The sequence below is a fragment of the Convolutriloba macropyga genome, chromosome 13, assembly GCF_964194025.1.
Source record: "Convolutriloba macropyga chromosome 13, txConMacr16.3, whole genome shotgun sequence".
NCBI lineage: Eukaryota > Metazoa > Xenacoelomorpha > Acoela > Convolutidae > Convolutriloba > Convolutriloba macropyga.
The window spans coordinates 20702699-20723126 of NC_134480.1; the positions used below are offsets into that span (position 1 = coordinate 20702699).

Sequence of the window (20428 nt, forward strand, 5' to 3'; positions counted from 1 at the left end):
TGACCTCTTCACCTTGAATTACAGACCGTTACCAATTGCTATACATTACAAACTAAGCTATTGTTAAAGTTCAATGTTCAAAAACAGAAGTCAACAATCAAAAACGGAGGTAAAAACTCGAAAACAAAGAATTCAAAATTCAAGTCATGAACAAACTTGATTTCTGCTGAAAAAAACTGTAGAATATCAATACTCCTCTTCGAGTCGTAAATACTCTGGTTCGAGTCGTAATAAAAAGACACACAGGTTTACAATATATGCTTCTGTACAAGAGCAATTAATCAGACCTTATCTTACAAAACTAAAATTTTATCTTGAAAGGCCTATCAACAATATTTTTTCCTTAAGGTTAGGTAGGTGTTGGGAGGGGGTTAGATAGGTGTTGGTGGGGGGGGGGGTGGTGTTTGTGCGGTGTAGTTTAGATTGTTAGGGGTGACTTATACAGCAACAAAAAATCTCAAAATGACTTCTTCAACTTGAACATTACCAGCAGTTCCTAATTACTATACATTACAAACTAAGCTATTGTTAAAGTCCAATTTTCAAAAACAGAAGTCAGCAATCAAAAACGGAGGTAAAAACTCGAAAAGAAAGAATTCAAAATTCAAGTCATGAACAAACTTGATTTCTGCTAAAAAACCTGTAGAATATCAATACTCCTCTTCGAGTCGTAAATACTCCTGTTCTAGTCGTATTAAAAAGACACACAGGTTTACAATAATTGCTTCTGTACGAGAGCAATTAATCAGACCTTATCTTACAAAACTAAATTTAATCTTGAAAGGCCTATCCTTTAAAATAAATTTTTATAATTTAATGTTCTTTAAAGGAACTTATTAGATCTTGTATGGAAAAAAATTTAAGAGAATTGAGTTTTTTAGTGAGCTGATAACAGTCTTATCAGATTATAAAGGATAATTATATCGTAGTTAGATTTTATATCGTGAACGGGAGTTGATAGTTGATTCCACCTAAAAAGAAAAAAAAATTGGTGGCGCCCGATCAGTCTTATACTACAAAATTCCGGTAATTACTTGGGTATTGCTATAAACCGCCACCTTTGAGAGGTCCAACATACCTTTTGCGAAGAGTGGTACTAGTGTTGTCCTGAAATGGTTTAAACGTCTTTTAAATTATTACTATTTTTCGCATTTGCTTTTTTACTGTCTGATTTGTAGCACTACATCTAAGGTCGATTTGCGTGTTAATGATCTGAACCAAGCAGACTATAATCAGTCAAGATCAGACCCATCCATGGTTCGATAGTGGTAAGAATTTAGGTCGTTAGGGATCAACATTAGCTCTTTAATGATCAAATTTTAGCTTTTTAATGATCGAAATTTATCCGGTTAATGATCAGAACTAAAAACGTTAATGATCAGAGTTTAGCTCGTTAAAGATCAGCATTTATATCCTTTTTGATCAGACTTTAGGCAGACTTTGGCCAGGAAACTAGTCCATGTAGGTAGATTTTAATATGGTGCTCGTCCTATTATTCAAAAATATAGTCATGCACACTTTACCACCCCCTGCACGTTTTTAATTGTTTCACGTTAACGAACACCTCGATCTGGAATTATTCTTTGCTTACATTTAGATTTGAGAGCAAAATTCAATACAAAATAGTTTTCAACAGATGGATGTTGATAGACAAGACAACAGTCTATTGTGTAGTTTGTTTAGTACTTGAGGTCTAAACTGGAGGACACACAAAACTGGCAATTGTACAGGAAGCGAGTACTGGGCTCATGTCTCTCCAACAGACAGAGGACTCACTTGAACAGGAGATTTATCCACCCGCAGTTGTAGACTCTCTCAATTTATTTTCATATATCAAGTTTCTTGCTGCTCTCTAACATACCGTTTGGACTCGGCACTCATGAGGTTTAATTAACAGAAGGGTCTTCTGAGAGTAGATTACTCCACAAAACGTACACGAAAACAAGCAAATTTGCGTGATTTTGGAGTTTTTCACGGCTCATGTTTTAGGATAAGAGTTATAAACGAGCGGGAAAAACAGCAACAGTAAGGCGAATACAGTTCAAAATTAAGAAAGTTTGGAAACATCCGTCACAGATTTTTACGATTTGTGTGTATAAGCTCATCTCTTCAAACAAAAATTCCTAACCAAAAGCCAATTAAGCTGAAAGTTGATTTCTAATTGGTCAAAGGGCTTCATTTTAATAATTGCTCAGCCCAGACTTGGATTTAGACTGCCAAGTGTAAAAAGTGACATGATCATGGTTCTGAATCAGTAATGAAATAAGACTTGGATTTAGACTTGCCTAGTACTGAAATTGACTTGGCGTTAGGTCCGGGGGTTAAAAAGGCGACTCGTTGGATTTAACTTACTCATTATATGGCAGTAGCTGTATAAAAGCAGCAAGCTAATTGAATAAAAAAATATCGTGCAATGTTGTGAAGTGAAAGAAATCGTGGGCAAATATGAGACAATGTATTGTCATAGTTGTCAATGATTTGATCAAATCGGCCGAGAAAACCAAATGTAAGATTTTTGCGCTACGTAAATTTGAAAAAAATTGCATCGCAGCAATCTCTTTGATATATAAAAAAAACTAGAGTTCTAAAAAGTTTTGTTACCTGACTCGATCCAAGTAAGTTTGATGTAAATCCAAGGTAAGAATAAAGAAAGCTTTTCCATGCGATCCTAAATTTTACTCGTGTAATTTTTTCGTCGAACATTAAATGAAAATGGGAGCGTGGGATATTAGCCGAAAATTCACGGAGTGCTCTGTGGAATGAGGCGATTAACACTTAAAACAATTAGACGAAACTCCCTCAAATGCGCTTCATCAAATAATGACGCCAAGAGACCATAAAAAAATTATCCTCATAGGAACAGTTCTTTGAAGGAATGCATAAATTAACAACCTTGTTGAAAAATTGAGTACTTGCACAATTTAAATCCGTATTCCCTGTTTTTCACAATATTTTTTTTCCAGAGACTTCAAATAATTTCAAATAATTTATTTAGTTTAAACGAAAGTAAGTAGCAACAATGTTAGTAGGATAGGAAATTTCCAAATGATTGTGGAACAGTAACTTGACATATGAATGTATTTGCCATACCACGCGCCCTCTATAGGACCTAACTTCGACCAAAATCCAAACTCCTTGGAAATGTAATTTGTCCGAGATTCAGCAATCACCTGCAAACTACAGATTTTACACTGATTTTTGAAACTTGAATTATTTTCCCTTAAACAAAAAATCTGGAATTTGGTTTAAACTGAAACTTGTTCGGCGTGGGTTCGAACCCCCACCCTACAATCAAATGGTAACTTCGGACTGCAGTAGAAGGGTTATCCTGAGACCTTAAAATACGATTACAGGTCAAATTTGATGGTGATTTTAAAATCTCTCGTCTTACAATCAGGGTATTTAAACTATGAGCTGAACTTTTAGCTAAAAAGGTCAATCAGAGGTGTTTTGCTGATGTTTTCATTTTTGCAACTACGAGCAAGAAGACAAAAACATACAAAATTTCCCATGGGTCAAAAAGCATTGAGAAAATTCTAGATACTGGAAAAATCGGAAATGGATTTTGCGCGACAAATGAGCTCTCAAAAGGATCTTGGTTTTCCAACTAAAAGACGAGGTTTGAAAGATGAAGGTTATACATTTTGTTTCAAAATATCAGTTTCGTTCTATACATTTAATTCTCAATGTGAATGGCAATTTTGTTGAGACCAAATGATGGTATTAATTCAATCAGAAAACTTTTTCTTTGACATAAGTTCCCAAATTTTCAACATTCTCAATTGCTGAATGTAATATATTATGCTGCTTTGCAGTTGTTTGAAGATTGCAGCCAGAAGCGTACTCACATCCTATACATTGTACTATCACAACTGCTTTGTTTGTTCTACTGACTATACTTTCATTTTTCGTATCTCGTTAAAATTTTTCAAACGTATTTCCTTTGTGGAATGTTGAAGCACGAAGTCATTGAGTCATTGTCTTAATATAGTTAGTTTTTTTTTTTCATTAAGTGCCTTGGAAGAGCTTCACTTATCCACTCTGATCTGTCTCCAAAACAAATCTGTTTTGCGATCAAATATCAGTTTCCCTCAGGAAAATGTTGCGAAAAGGGAAACTTAAAACAATTTTAATGCATGCTGTTTTCTAGAGTGAAGTAGATTTCCAATTGTATTTTTGGCATTCTTTCCAGAGAAAAATCATTGAATAATTATATATATTTTTGTTAGATCAAAATTCTTATTCATTGACACCGGGTGTAGTGACAAAAAATCTAGTATCTTCTCCATAAATGTAAACTGCTTATAAAATGGAAAAAACAGAGTTATGGATTTGCAATAGTAAGCCAGATCTTTAAAATGAATTATTTTCATAGTAGGACTTAGAAAACATTTTTCTCAGCGGTTAGACTTTCGCTCGTTTTTTTTATCGAGTATTGAATAAACCTATTGCGTGGACATTACCCAAAAAATTGTGGAGAATTTTCTGAAAGAATGTGATTAACTCTTAACACTTCGAAATTATTCTTTTTTTCCGCTTCACAATTTAATGAAGCCAAGATTTTTTGACATTGGTCTCCAAAAGAAAAAAGCTAACGAAAAGAAACTAAAAACGTTTTTCTCAAAAATTAAGGAGTTTCAAATTTAGTGTAAATTTGTTTCCTATTTTTTCTCAAAGATAACTAAAAAATCAGTTATCTTCAAGTAAACTTAATGGCAGCACTATTGTTTTTATTGCGTTTAGCACACATGACTGTAGGGCAAATTTCTGATTCATCCGCCGCTCACAATACTCATTTTCGACCAATTTATGTTTTTTTGAACTGATTATTAGTCAGTTTTCAGATTTCTTATGTAGACTTGTGGTACGGTACTTCATAAGCTATACACAGAGGCAATTTGTTTAGTATATTTTTACATCCCAATTTAATTTGAATTTTTATTCGGTGAATCGACTTGATAATTGACATCAAAATCAAAATCAAAAACAAAAACACGTACCTTCAAACGACAATAGTTTTCTACATAGACAATTTTTCCTTTTTTTGCACCTCAAATCAATCAATTGAAATTTAAAACAGTTTTCTGCCGCCACATTTTCAAAAGTTGTATCATTTTTACCTCAAGTTCTTACAACCAATATAAGGTTTTTTAAAATAAAATTTTTCCAATTCATAGAACTTCATCCGGGGTTAAAACGGGCTTAGACGACCATTAATCTGAAAATCTTTTTGAAAAGCAAAGCACGTATCTTCAACCGACGATAACTTCTTCGCAACAATTTTTTCCAAACTTCGCATTAACCTCAATTCAATGATTTGATATACATATCAATCTGCTCTTGTATCCTTTACAAGAGTTATGTCATTTTTGTTTCCATTGCATACAACATTTGGTAGCGATTCTAAAATTAATTGAGCACAGATTCATTTGGCCTCACAAACATCTCTACTTAAAATAATGCTTTCACTTGCTGGATTATTCAACTTAAAATTTTGCTCATATTACCTTACAATTGATACATTGATTTTTGTGCCACGATTCACCAGTACTACTCCACCCGCCACAGAAAATATCGTGGGTTTTCATTTTTTGTAAAGTTTTTTTTTCAAAATTCGAATGTACAAAAAAGCATCAAAAGTAGTGCGCAAAAATAGTCCTTAAAAAAGAAGATCACTATTTAATAACAACAATTTAATAAGTTAACAATTAATACATTTTTAATCACCAGTTGCAGCCGTTAACTCTTGCCAGTTTCTGCACGGTATAATTAATAGAATTAAAAAATAAAGATAAAATTAAATATAAAATAAAATAAAATTCACTTTCTTCACTTTTTTGCACTGAGAGTAGGTTCGAAAATCAATTGCAACTGTTTTTACAAACTATCGCCCGAGTTTTCCAATTTTTTCCAAAAGTCTGCGGAAAAAGACGTTAAACTAACAAACTCGACTTAATACGATAACAAAGAACAGAATTTTTAGTTATCAGTCAAATTTCAGGTTCTGGCAAAATTATTATTGCGTCCGAGTGGGTTCGAAAAAACAGCTCCAAAACTAGAATCCATCCTAAGCAGTACATATATCACAGAAGGACCTGCTCAGAACTATTAGGTCCACATATTTTGCTAAATATGTACGTAGGGAAGGTTATTCATTCACAGCCGTCAATTTGATCTTCTCAACTTTTCATTGTAATTTCTGTCTAGACGACATAATTTATCGCAAGTACGCTACAATTCAATAAAAATGTCAGCACTAGAATATTCCAGCCTCAATCAAGGCAGTAGGGAAATTATCTTCAAAAGTTAGCAACTAGATCAGTTGTATCCAGTGACCGTTTGATCCAAATTTGACTGTTATACTGCGAAATCCTGCGTCGCTCTTGCCTCTCATGTTTATCGTGAAAAGACGTGCAAACTTCCATCCTGCAAACTTCTCCCAGAACGTGTTTCAAGAGTCTCACATGATAACCGTCTTCTGACAGGATAACCGTTTTATGAAGACGATGGTTGTTTAGTAAAAAAAATCCGCTTGATTTTTGCAAAAAACCGTTTTCTCATGAAAGCAAGTACAAATTTTCGCCTCAAAAAATATTGTGAAAAACGATTAGAGAATAGCGATGAATGCGTGGAGAACAGCAAAGAAAGTTCATCGCTAAAACCCTAAAACCGTACAAAGATTCACCGCTAAGTTAGCACCATTTTCGATCGACTCAAAACTTTTAGATGAAACTATGTACGATTGAAGTTGAGTACACTGAAAACGATCAAAGAAACTTCATGGCTTTTACAGAAAAAATCACTAATTGTGAACTTTGGGTAGTTGTGGAAGCAATGGCCGTTTTGCTTTTTTAAAAATTATTTTCTGCGAATAACTTTTCTACTACCCTTAACATGCTAATCTTAAGAAACATATTTGTAGCAACCAGCAGACAGATCAAAACTTTTTAATTTTAAAACAAAAGTTATAAATAACGTATATAACTCGCGAAAATGTCCTTCGTTACAGCCTCTACGTCAAATGAGACCGAAACTCAAAAAAAATCAAACTCATAGTCAGTGATTTTCAACGTATGGAAAGTGTAAAGCATTGGGAATAGTTTCTTTAGTTTTAAATTTTGTTTTCATTGGTCAAAGTAACTTCTAAAAACCGCACATAATACATTAATTTACTGGTAAAAAACAGTTTTTTGGGGTGAATTTTCGTGAGTTGTTAGACGCCAATTTTTTTCACCGCTTTTTGTTTGTAGCGTTGAATTAGTTTTCCTTTCACCAGTTAAGTGGTGAAAAAAAAATTCACCGCTGAAAACCTCAAGTCTTGAAATTTTTCGGTTTTGTTTACGCATTTGTTTTCCATAACCTTTATTGGGTCTGATTTAAATTCACAAGAAATATCGTAAAATTAAATGCCAGATGGCGTAATGGAGTAAAATTTCAATTGCATGCAGGAGCTGGAAAGGTTTTAACTCGTGCAATTCTTACAAAAAATTAACCGCTAAGAACCACAAATCTGACAAAAATTCACCGCTTTTGGCGCATTCATTATTATAATATGCAAGTGCCTTGCAGTGAAAATTATTCAACTCACCGCTATTCACCGCAATTTACATAATCTCAAACTTCGACCCGGGTCACCGCTTTAAACCTTGCTTTCTTTTTTATCAATTGCAAAACCTACAACAATAATATAAGCAAGAGTTTTGAACGCGACTATTCATTTGGTTTCGAGAAAAACACATGAATTCCTCAATTGATCGATTGAGTTTTTTGTAGCAGTCACTTTGAAGTCAATAGCAGCTTTTACATTTTTGGCTAGTTCAATATATTTGCTCAGGTTATCTTGTCCTGAATCTTAGTTTCCGTCTTGTCACGTGATATACTGAGAACAGTCCACTGGAAAATATATCAAAATAATGCTGCTATCCGACTATAACCATATTTTTTTCATCCGATGTTCTCTGCTTATATGTGTAGTTGCTAGAATATAGCAAGAACAAAATTTGCTTGAATCCTGAAAAACTTTTTTTATTATTAATTATAAATTGTTTAAAAGTAAAGTAGCATTGCTGTACAAACCACGCCGCACAGAACCGCTACTTACGTGATAGGTCCTCGACAAGTGATGCCAGTAGCAGTATTTAGAATCTATAAAAGACCGATAGTCAGATGCTTAATTTGTAAAATGTATCAGCTTAAAATTTTAACGAAACTATTTGTTGGTTATTTCTAATGTAATTGTCTCTAAAACTATACCAACAACGTTTCATTTCTTTTTACTCAAGAGTTGTATTTGTTAAAAGAAATTCGGGTCAATCTTTAATATAGAGTTCAACCTTTTTCTTATTCTCACTCCTAGTTGTCTAGGGCTAAGTGCAATAACCGCGTTCGTACATTTTTACAGACAGTTGCGTTTGATTTTGATCTTTTTGGAGTGAGAAATTTGAGGAAAGTGATTCAACGCTAAATTTTATCTTGTAGATTTTAACTTTTTTAAATATACTTTGCACAAACTGGCAAAAATTAACGGCTGCAACTGGTGATTACCATTGTATTAATTGTTAACTTCCGAGTGAACCTCTCTTTTTAAGAACCATTTTTGCGCACAATTTTTGATTTTTTTTTCAGTAAGTTATGAACAGAATCACGGTCCCTGGCTGGCAGTTTTAGGAAAACGTACGTTCGAATTTAAAATTAAAAGTAAAAAAACCGCGATAATTTCTGTGGCGGGTATAATAGTACTGGTGATTCGTGGCACAAAAATCAATGTATCAATTGAAAAAGAAAATATGAGCAAAATTTTAAGACGAATATTTCGTTAAATGAAAGGTTTATTTAAATGAGAGATGTTTGTGAGGCCAATTGAATCTGTGTTCAAGTATTTTTGGAATCGCTCCTAATTGTTGTAAGCAATGAAGACGAAAATGACATATTTCTTGTAAAAGATACAGCAGCAGAATGCTATTGTAAATCAGATGATTGAATTGAGGCAAATTCAATGTTTAAAAAATGCTGCTAAGAAGTTATTGCCGGTTGAGGATACGTGCTTGGCTTGAAAAAAATTTTAAGATTAATGGTCGTCCGTTTTAACCACGGATGAAGTTCTAAAAAATTTTAATTTATTCAAATGATCTAACTAGTTGCTTGACAGGTTGTAAATGCGAGCAAGGTAAAACTTTGTTTTAAATAAACGTATTTGCGAGGCCAAATAATATGGAATATTTATTTTTAAAAAGCCTAAATTTTGTTGTAAGCATTTGAGTTGAAAATTATAAAATTGCTGTAAATATGGCGGCAGAAAACTGATTTAATTATTATTGAATTATATGAGGTGCGAAAACAGAAAAATTTTTCCTACAGCAGTTGATATTCCTTCTGTTGTGAGAATAGCTAACTTTGAAATGATTTGCCATCTTTCCCATTATAATTGAGGCTTCAAAGTAGGTCTTTCCCAAATGAGTTCAATCCCGAGAAGAGCATGTTCTTAAGGTGCTGACTGCGCCATGAGATGTTCCGTTCGGTAAACTAGCAATTGTATCGCTAGTGCAACTAAGTTAGAAAAGCTGGATTCGCGGCACGAGTCCGTCTTCAGATGTGATGCTTGAAATTACAGTTTATTAAAATAGTGGTCGATTAATTTTACAAAATCACTCTGAGAATTTGTCTTGGAGAACTGATGGGTTCTCATTCAGATTACTTTTAGGTTCAAAACAAGAGCTAGAGAAGAACAACTGATATGACTCAAATTTACTGGAGAGAATGAATAGGTAAATAAAATGGGGCGGAATGAACAAATTTACATCCTTTATAGACCGAGGAAAAATAGCATTAGGTGATCAATACGCAAGTCACGATTGTATCATACCTCAAAGAGGAGGTCAATTATCTAGTAAAAAATCCCCTACAGTACAAAACAGTTCAATAGAAAAATCATGAACCTGCTTTCATTCCCCCGTGAACAAGGTTTCTGTTTCCAAGTACTGTTGTCTGTTTTTGAAGTGAAAAATTGAGTTTCAAAACGTGGAAGGCAAAATTGGAAAAATCGAATTTTCTGTTGTGGAAAAACAGGAACTTGGTCACCTTGGCATACATGAATTCAACGCTCATTCAGACGGTGAACTTGTATAACTTTAACGCTCGAAAAACTCTCTTTTCTGTCCTTCTCCTCCCATCAGCTTAGCGGGTGTATATTATTTGCACCCTTCAGACTCACTTGTCATATTTTACATAATGATTTATCATTTATGACACGTGGTCTGTAACTGGGGGACACAAGCGGAAAAAATCCGAAAAGCCATAAGAAAAAACAACGTTTACCGCTTGTTAGATATTAAAAAATTGGATGTGTTCTGGCATGTAACTGTTATGCCCCCAGACGCCATGCTATGTTTTTTTCGTAGTAACTTGATAAACGAGCATGATACCTTATTATTTTAATGACATCAGATAGGATCCTTTTGTAAAAGATTGGAAGTGGCAACCCGAATAAGATTTGAAAATTGTGAAACTTTTAAACACTATTTATAAGTGAATTTATAACCTGGTATCAATTCGACAACGTGGTATCAATTCGACGACGCGAAAATTAGTTTTTATGATTATTCGACTATTTATTGTAATGGGGCAATATTTTGTATGCCGTCCTTTTTTCATCCACATATGGCAATGTTTCAAAAGATAAAATTAGTACTATTTGAAAGTTGTTTAATCGTGAATTCAGACGTTTAAACGAAAATTAAAAGTCTAGCCTTCTCCCCTCTTTCAAAAACCATCGCAATGAAATTTTGTGTTTTGAGTTCATTGATGACAAATTCTCTTTAATCAAGATTTGCAATACTCAATTTCTTTTTCATTAACTTGAAAATTTCTGGAAGAATGGACTATTTGAGGTGTATGTATCGGTAACTGGCAACTTTATTGCGATTTCTGCAAATTTTCGACGTTTTTCTACTGTAATTTTTTCGTCTTTTTCAGTTAAGTATGTCAATCAAATTTCTTTGTGTTTTTAATGATATAGCGTTTCAAAGCAATAAATAGTCTTCTACAATTTTTTAAACACATTTTACTTAGGTCATTTGCAATTTAATGAAATATTTAATGTCTTTTGCCTCTGTTTGTGTCCTATTTTAGAGCAATGTTAATGTTGGCCTACAACCCTGTTGCTTTTAGCAATGAATAGATCTTTCTTGAAGACAAAATAATCAAAAAATTAAACGAACTGTTATCGAACATTGAAACAAAGTTTTCTAAGCATTATGATTTTCATTAACACTTTTATGGTGTCCGAGGGCTTAAAAAATAAAATGAGCTGCCAAAACTTTTTTGTTGCTCAGAAATTAATCTTATCGAAATTCGTCAAAGTTTTTATCTGTCTTTGATTCTAAATAGTCAGTAAGGGTCTGTAAAAGGATGCAGTTTGGTCAGTTTGTTAATTCTGGTCTAAAATGTGGCGTTAAAGACGAACACAGAAAAACCATTTCTGAGCTTTTTTGTACACTATATTACCATTTTTGTTGCAATAAATTATCTTTAGTTTGCTTACATTGACCTTAGAAAAGTTTCTCAATAATTAATATGCGTGTTTAGTTTTATTTAGCAAAACTTGATTTTCAATGCAATAAAAAAAATTTTTAAATAGACTCATGGATTTATTTATTTATCGTCAATGTTCTTCCGCTTTCAATTTTCAGCTTGAACAGTATACTTTTGGGAAGTCGTGTTTTCCACCTAATCTGACATGATTGAGAGCATTAAAATGTATTTCAGTATCCAAGGAGTGTAGTCTCAGATTGCCTTCTTAATTTTTTTATGTGATTGTGCTGTAGTTCAAGAGTCAGAAGGCGTAAAGTTTAGGTGGAAAAGTCAATAATGTAAGTTTTCGAGCACAGTTTTTCAATTTCATTTTTTAAAACTCATTTTACTTTAATCAACATCAACTTTAAAATTTTTTTCTAATATATTATTTGGTACTGCCACCCCAAAAAATAATTGTTACATCTTCAAATTTTCAATATCTTTAATTACGTTTCTATTTTCGCTGTTATAAGACCAGTAAATCATCTTTAGTGCTTATTTGGGCTGTTGGGTCAAGTTTAATGTAATTAGAAGAAACGAAATTTGAAAACTGAAAAATTATGCAATTATTAGTCAAAATTATGCAGAATCTTATATGCACTGAAAGCACAAGACGAGTGGCCAATAATACAAAAGCCTAAGATCTGGTTGAAAAGTATGAAAAAAATGCTCAAGATCTTCAGAAATCTTGGAATGTTGTATGGTTTATTAAATCAATCTCGCAATTGACTTTTAATGCTCCTAACTTCAAGATTTCAGCTTCTGCGGCAATTGTATATCTCTTTTTGCTTGTTTTCTTACCTTTTTGAACTTTGTTGGAACTACCGGTACCACGCAAAGACAGTCGTAAACAGCGTTTTTTCCCCGCCCTTGTTGAAATTTTGCCAAAAAAACGTTAGAAATGATAGTCTTTGATCGGTATTTTTTAGGGAAAAACTGTCGACGCCCTTATGTTTTTTGTTCCTCTTGAACTGTTTTTAACGTTTTTCGACAGAGGAAGCGGTATTTTAAGGAGGTGACCGTTTTTGATCGGTTTTAATTACTAGAAAATCACCGCTACTAACCGTCTTTTTAGGACAAGACCGTTGTTTATTTAGGAAAAGACAGTTTTTTAAACGTAAGAAATGAGAGTATTCAACCGTTATTTTAGGCGACAACTGTTGTTGAGAGGGGTCCAACTCTAAGAATCGCCCTTCACACCAAAAATATGTCACCAAAACGGTTTCCTTGGTTTGTATACATAGAGTCTAGTAAGATAAAAGTCTCTAAGAGCCCTCAATGCCCTTCGGGAGTTATCAGTTTATCCCGTTTTTCAGGACGATAAGTCAAACTGGTCGGACGCAAAATTAGTCAAGCGAGAAATTGCTTAAAAAAAGAAAAGGCCACAGGACTTATATAATTGCCACAAACTTTGTTTCAGATCAAATAAACCAAGAATCAGTTTAAAAAAAGGATTAACCTTGATTGAATCTTAAATAGGGTTACATAATCCCTAGTGGTGATTTTGCACGCGGATTTTTGCGTGCGTTGAAATCAAACATAAAAACTGTCAAAAAACTTTAAAAACGGTAATTTCCTAAACAAACTGCCAGAAATGATAATCTCTTGAAAAAACGGTCAAAAGCAATCATTTTCTAGATTCACAATAATTTTTTCAATTTAACTATCAAAAACGATCGAAAACAATCAAAAACAATAATTTCCTAAATTTACCGATTAAAAACGGTCATTTCCCACACTAATTTGAACGTTTTTGATCGGTCTACTCAACAGAGGCGGGGAAAGGGAGAAAAGAAGAAACAATTTTCGGTATAAATTATAATAAAATCTATAACGAATAATAGTTGATGATTGAGAGAGATCGAATGAACACAATTCTGTTAGTTTATTTATTTTCCTGTACATTAAAGTTACAATGTTTACTCAGAAAGTAGTCCAAAGCTCCGCGATAAGCCAAAATCTGACAGTATGATTTTGTCGGTGTATTCAACGATAACAGCTTTGACAGTAGAGCCATTCTGACCACAACCCATTTCTGTGTGACTGAAAACTTCTTGCAAATTTCTTGAGCTCTAGAGAAGAATGTAAACTTGTCAAAAGTTCCATATCCGTGGAATGCATGAATATGTTTGAACGTACCAATAGGATCTGCAGGTCATTATTACGTAATATTGTGCAACAATTGAATTGGCACACTTAATGATACCGTTTCATTCTTATAAAAAGAGTTTTGACTAATCAATTTTTTTTAATTATTTCTTTAATTAATCAATAATTAATGAATCCTCTCATTGCTAGTAGTTGCCTGGAATAATACTTAGGAGCAATGTTCACATATCCCTTATATGATGAAATTTGGCCAAAGGCAGAATTAATTATAAAGGCAGAAAAAATAATATATTGGAGTATTGTATCGTAAAATCAGCAAAACTTAAAATTTGTGAAAAAACTTAGATCGTATAGCGTTTGACTTGGCGACCCCTGATAATTTCAGGAATCTATTGTAACAAAACACGGGACTAGCTTAGCCAAAAACGTCACTCACCTTTATTTAGACTTAACCCCATATTTATGTTTTTCAGATATTTATGTTTGCTATTTAGACATTTATTTTCGATCAGATGTGGTTTTGATCAAAGGCAGATTAAAGCGTAAGAAAATTCTGTATGCAATGGTGAAATGTTAGAGCAGAAGTGAATTAGTATATAAATTAATAGAATGGAGTATTTTAGACAAATTCGTTAGGTCTGACCGGACCTGTCTCGCATATTATTTCAGTGCTGAATCATTAAATTCCAATTATGTATTTTTTTATGTCAAGTTTGCTGATCATGTCACTTTATAGACTGTTTATGATGTATTTTCAGCTTCTACTATATCGATGGGCTGCATAGTATGAAATAATAAAATTATTTTTTTTTGACAGAATGAATCTTAAACTGTCTTTTCTCTGCAAAGCATGACTTTAAGATGCGCAGGATGCGTAGTAAATGCTTGATTTAAGATGCGCAGGATGCGTAATATTCGCTTTAAAAAGCATTATGTCTAGCAGAAGCATAGTCTTCTGTTTGACTTTCTACTCTTATTGCCTCTATATTTTGTTTGAACAAGCCTCTCAAGTGGCACTCAATTTCAAAATAGACGCTGTGCCAAGCATAAATTTAAGCATTTATAGTATACAAAAATTTTGTTTACAGTAATTTGTTTTAAGTCATGGAATCATGTATTCAAAATTAAAATCATGTGTTTGTACGATTAAGTTTTATTTGTTGCACGTTTTGAATTCACAAGATTTGAATTCTCCTCATTCACAAGTACAGCCACAGCAATCACAGCCAGAGGTCGGTGGTCGGTGGTCGGTTTCAGGAGGTTGGAGGTCGAATAACAGCGTGCCTTCGCTACCGACCTCCACCGACCTCCGCCGACCTCCGCCGACCTCCGCTACCGACCTCCACCACTTCCACCCCAAAGATGTGAATGCACCAATATATGGTTTAGTTAGTTTTAGAATAGCTTTTGAGGGTATCGCCATTCTATAAATTTTATGCATGCGATCATTTATTCGAAATTTTCAAAATTTGCTTTGCTCAGTCTGTCAGTTCTTGGTACAGTCAATGGTACAGCAATGAAACTCACTGCGACCGAGGTCCGGGTGAAAACAGCAAAGAATTTAATTCGCAGAATTTTAATTCTTAGTGCGATGTATAGCATGTGACCATGACTGACTGTTGGACCATGGCCATTGCTCAGCGGCCCATGGAAGCTTTTATGAATGTATTGCAATCGAGGATGGGTACTTTTTACCTAAAAATCCCTGGTTTTTTTTAATTCCAGCGTAACGCTATATGTTTATTTTCACACAATGTTTACAAACATCGGGAAAAGTGATTAATGAGATACAGAGCTATCAACCAATCAGTTTGGAGAATATTTTTTGTTAATTAAATATTGATTGGCTAGTGGCATTATGTCCACATATATACACCTCTGCTACTTTCCCCAGCTCAATTTGAAAAGCGCTCTCCCTTGTATAAAGAATGCAAGACGTGAAACAATTTTTATTACGTGTGCTGCTTAAATTTGCCTATCCTATCCTGATAACGAGAGTTACGTAATAATGACAACAGATCAAACGCCAAAATACCAATAATCTGCCATAGATAATTGCATTACCAAAAAGTTGTAGCTTTAATTTTCTAAAAACTACTCAAGTTTCTCAATTTTGAAAAAAAAACTACCAAAATCAGTAAGTTCGGACACCAGTTATAGATTTTTTGTGTACTGATAGCGATCCATAAACTGTAGATCTAAAATGTTAAAATCTGGTTAACGGATCATTTCAAAGTTCCACCCTTAGTACTTAGAAAATTTCCTCTAAGTATGCCAAACTTTAACACAATTTCAATTCGCTTTCGGCTTTTATAGTCGAATATCAGTTTACAGTGTAAGGGTAACTTCGCGGCCATGCCTCTGTGCAAGATTACTTTCTGTTATTGCCCCCCCCCCCCCAGGTTAATTTGCGCCCAATCTATACATGTTATAGCATATTGTTTGCATTTCGAGGTAATTAAAACTCCATTATAATGCGAGCAGACAAAAACATGCGTGTTTTTACTACTTTGGGCTTTTATTTCATAAGAATAACACTAACTATGGCACTAAATTTTTGTCAACAGAAAAATATTACGAGAATAAACGCGGTCCTGGTCGTTTTTATGATTAATGGGATCTATAAGGACCAAAAAGTTCATATTTTAGGGGTGCAAACAGACTGGTTATATAAGATTTGGCGGCAAAAACAGAAAAGATCCTCAATGCGCGCTTGGATTTGATCCGGAAATTGCGGGTGGTTTTTTATTCCAGCTTGGTTAATTGCCATAGCAGGTAACATATTGTTCAAGTTTTTAACATTGTTTGCGCATGCTTGGAAAGCTGACGTTTCGGATTGCGAAAAAACAATTGCTCAATTCATGTTACCATATCGATCAAAAACGATCAAAATAATGTGGGAAGTGAATTTTTTTGATCGTTTTTGAACGTCAAATCAGAAAAATTTTGTTTTTAATCGTTTTCTTAGGATACTGCCGTTTTTGAGCTCGCTTATAGGAGCCTGTCGTTTTGGTTAGTTTGTTTACTACCGTTTAAGCACCTTGTTGACGGTTCTTATGTTCGATTTCAACGGACACAAAGCTCCGCACTCAAAATCGCCAATGCGGATTATGTATGCGGGCTAAAAAATAAATTGCATAAAAAGAAGTAAGAATATCGGTGAATGCGTTGAGAGCGGTGAAAAAATTCACAACTATGAAATGCAAACAAAAAATTACCTCAAATTTCTTCGTCGAAGGAAATAATTGTGTAATAATTTGTAAGAATAGAGGTGAAGGATAATTTTTGTCGTATCAACGAGCTGCTCAAACCTGGTGTTAAGAGTTATTTCAACCAAATCAAGGAAATCTTCAAATGAGTTGAGGGCCGACAAAGGAGTCTCCCTATCTTATTAGGTTTGAAAAAAATTGATCTAGCTGCTCTAAGACAAAAATTATTCTCAGTTGTCAAGTTTTGCACTCAAAAATCTCCGTGTAATGTTTTAATATCATTGTATAGAGTTACCATATCTCCGTATAAAGTGATTGAGTCTTAGCGGTCGTTTTTTAGGTTCAAAGAAAGCTCAAAAACGGTCATTCCCTAGAAAAAAAACGCTTAAAACCATAATCCTGTTGAAAAATAACTGTTGAAAACAATTTTCCCCAAGAAAAACGGTAAAAAACGTTCATTGTTCCGACCCTCTTGAGGGGGCGGAACTATATACTCAAATGGGTTTTTTTTTGTTCCGTGAATTTTCGCCGCTCGATATATTCATCGTAGAGAGTTGAGACTGGTATCATTAGAAAGCTCGTCCAGCGTAGAACATGGAATTAAATAGATTTTTTAATTTTCGTTTTCTACAGGGAGTTATCGAGGTTTAAACTTCTGAGAAAAGAAGAGTGAATTCACGTTGTTTTTATTCACATTTTCCGGAATTTTTGCCTAAAATTTCGTCAATTTTGCTAAAATTTGTTGAAATTTTTAAGAATAGTGTCGTTGATTTTATTTCTGAAGACAAACAAGCATTGTTGATTATTTTGATTTAATTTTTTTGGTAAAAAAATCTGGATAATTATTTCAAAATTTAGCCTTTTTCATAAAAAACAGCACGAAATAAGCTACTTTAGTCCACTTTGATTAAATTTGCCGACAGTACACCCCCAAACAAAACTCATACAATCTTTGTAGACTCAGAGGGGGGATATTTCTACTTCAGAGTCCGCTGAGAGTGCACTGTAGTTAAAACTTTGCCGTTTTTTGCTAACTTTACTCGTTGATTATCAAAAATGCAGAATTTATTTTGAGTTTTCAACTAACAAATTATCTATATCTACAACATTCGAAAAATCAATTGTTCCTAACGGACAATAAGTATTAGCAGGGCTAGTTTTGGGCCATTCTTGGACTGTTACAATCCAAAAAAAATCGGGTTGTAATCAGTCGGTCTTTTTTTTAAAAAAAAAAAGACTTTTTTTTAATAATAAAGAACAGAACATATCAAATCAAAGCTCAGGAGTGATAGGTCCAACCAATTCGCTTGCTAAGCAGCTCCAGGCTAATGCATTTAGCTTTTTAATTGAAAGTTTATGGTCGTCTCTTTTTTTAAAAATAAATGACTTTTCAATAAATAATTGCTTAATTAACTTTTCCTCTATTTTTTTTAATTTGTTCAACTTCCAGCTTAGTGTCAGCAAAGAAAGACTGCTTCATCTTTGTACTGATTTAACATTTATTCTCGGTTGCAGTTTTACGCCCGAAGTTATTGTTTTCTGGCTTTGATACTACAAGATTTCAGATTTTTGTTTGTTTTGATATTTTCCAGTTTTTCACGTTTTCTAATTTGGTCACATTATCACATTATTGACAGCTCTCATGACACCTTATTAGCATTCAGAGTAAGGAGCAATTGAACATATTAAAATCCTGAAAGATATACATCATCGTTTTAACGGCCTCGACGCCTCTTTCTTGAAGAAATAAATTTAGTTTTTTAATTTTTCTCTAACTGTCATTTATACTTTGTCGTTTCGGTCGTATGAAATTTCCTGTATAGTGATAGCTTTCATTGGCTTTTCATGGAAGAATAGAAGAACCGATATTCTTATAATAGTAGATACCTGATGGCTTTCATGACTTTGAAAACAATCGTTTTCCAAAATTTAAAAAAACTTTTTAACTTCGCAATTTTGTTCTTTTTATGTTTCTTCTGGTTACCTAATCTCGTTAGTTAATTACAGGTCAAACATGACATTATGGGTGTCAAGGGAATAAAAGGGATTGGTGTCCCAAAATCTTTTTTTTAAAGAATTTTTATGACCTTACTGGCTTCGACACCGGTTTTTCACAAAAAAAAGTAAATTGTTTTGATTTTTGTCATATTTGACGTTCTTTTTGTACATGCAAGAAATATTCTGGATAATTACAGGTCTCGAGGGCTTCCTTTTCATGAATACACGACCCTATTTAAATAGCTCTTTCTGTAATTAATGCCTTTCATGACATTGAATGTAATTTTGTTTCGAAAAAAAAATTAAAAGCATTACATACTTTAGCACTTCGCTTTTTTGTCTACTTGTTACCTAGTCTTACTAATGGATGGCCACGTACTACATTATAGCTGTTTGAACAAGGCGCAATCAAATATATTTTGAGTGCCAAAATTTGGCTTGACGGTTTTGACAGCGTTTTCTGGCAAGTTTCAATTGAAATTATGTTTGTTATCTGTTGTTCTTTTTAGCCGCTTTAAAAAATGAATAAGGACAGGTCTCAATGCCCTTCTATAGAGGCAGTGGTAATCGTTAATTTGTGGTAATATTAATTGATTCCTAATGGTATTTATTACTTTGAAGTTAACTGTTTCAAAAAAACATGTTAATTTTTTTTACTTTACTGTTTTTGTTCTTTTTTGTATAATTGTTACCAAACCTTTTTATGGACTGGTCGCATATGTTTTCTGGTGATTTATAAGTTATTGTTGTTTAGTTTTAGGTTTATCTGACGGTATGTTGACTTTGTTATTAAATTTAGTTTTTAAGAGGGACATAAATTTTTTGATGTAATTAATGTTTGTTGTTGTTGTTGTTGTTGTTTGATTTTGCTGTTCGTCTTGACTCGCTTTCTTAATATGGACATATTACAGCAATCTAATGCATCAATTTTTACTCCACTGAGTTATTTGCTTTGGAGGCTATCTTATCGTTCATACAGAATTTTTCGCAAAAAAACAATTTTTGGGTTTTTCTATCTGTTCCTCATTTGGTAGACAATTATGCCAAAATTGTGGATGGGCGGGGTCGGAACCATATGTGCCATCGCACATTACCGAGCCGCCTTGTTTCTTAAGTTTACAAATCGCTCAGAAACAATCCTTTACTAAATAAAAAAGCTCAAAACGGTCTTCTCCTAGAAATTACGGTCAGAAATGGCAATTTCTTAGTATTAGAAGACCTCAAAAACGGCCATCTCGTAAGAAACGCTCAAAAACTATCACTTCCTATGTCGAAAAAAAAACGATCAAAAACGCTCAAGCCGTTCAAAACATAAGGGCCTTGACTGTTTTTTCCTTAAAATACCAATCAAAAACGATCAATTCTTATGTTTTTTTTAAAAAAAATTCAACTGGGGACAGAAATAGCCCAGCTTTGCAAAAGCGACGGGTACAATTGTTGAAAAGATCCGGATCAAACAACAAATGAATGAAAATCAAAAGCTTTTAAATTATTTATCGAAATGTTACCTCTAATTAGTGGGGAAGAAACTCAATTTCGGG

The 20428-nt window shown here is 33.5% G+C and overlaps 1 protein-coding gene across 1 annotated transcript in view; it reads left to right on the forward strand.

Annotated features, from left to right (window-relative positions):
• Positions 1–1837, forward strand: part of LOC142352222 (uncharacterized) — a 67872-nt gene extending 66035 nt beyond the window's left edge. Inside the window, exon 14 of the mRNA XM_075404663.1 lies at positions 1684–1837. Within this exon, the coding sequence (XP_075260778.1) occupies positions 1684–1809 (126 nt within the window). The 3' untranslated portion in view covers positions 1810–1837. The remainder of the gene's footprint in view (positions 1–1683) is intronic.
• The last annotated feature ends 18591 nt before the right edge of the window (positions 1838–20428 follow it).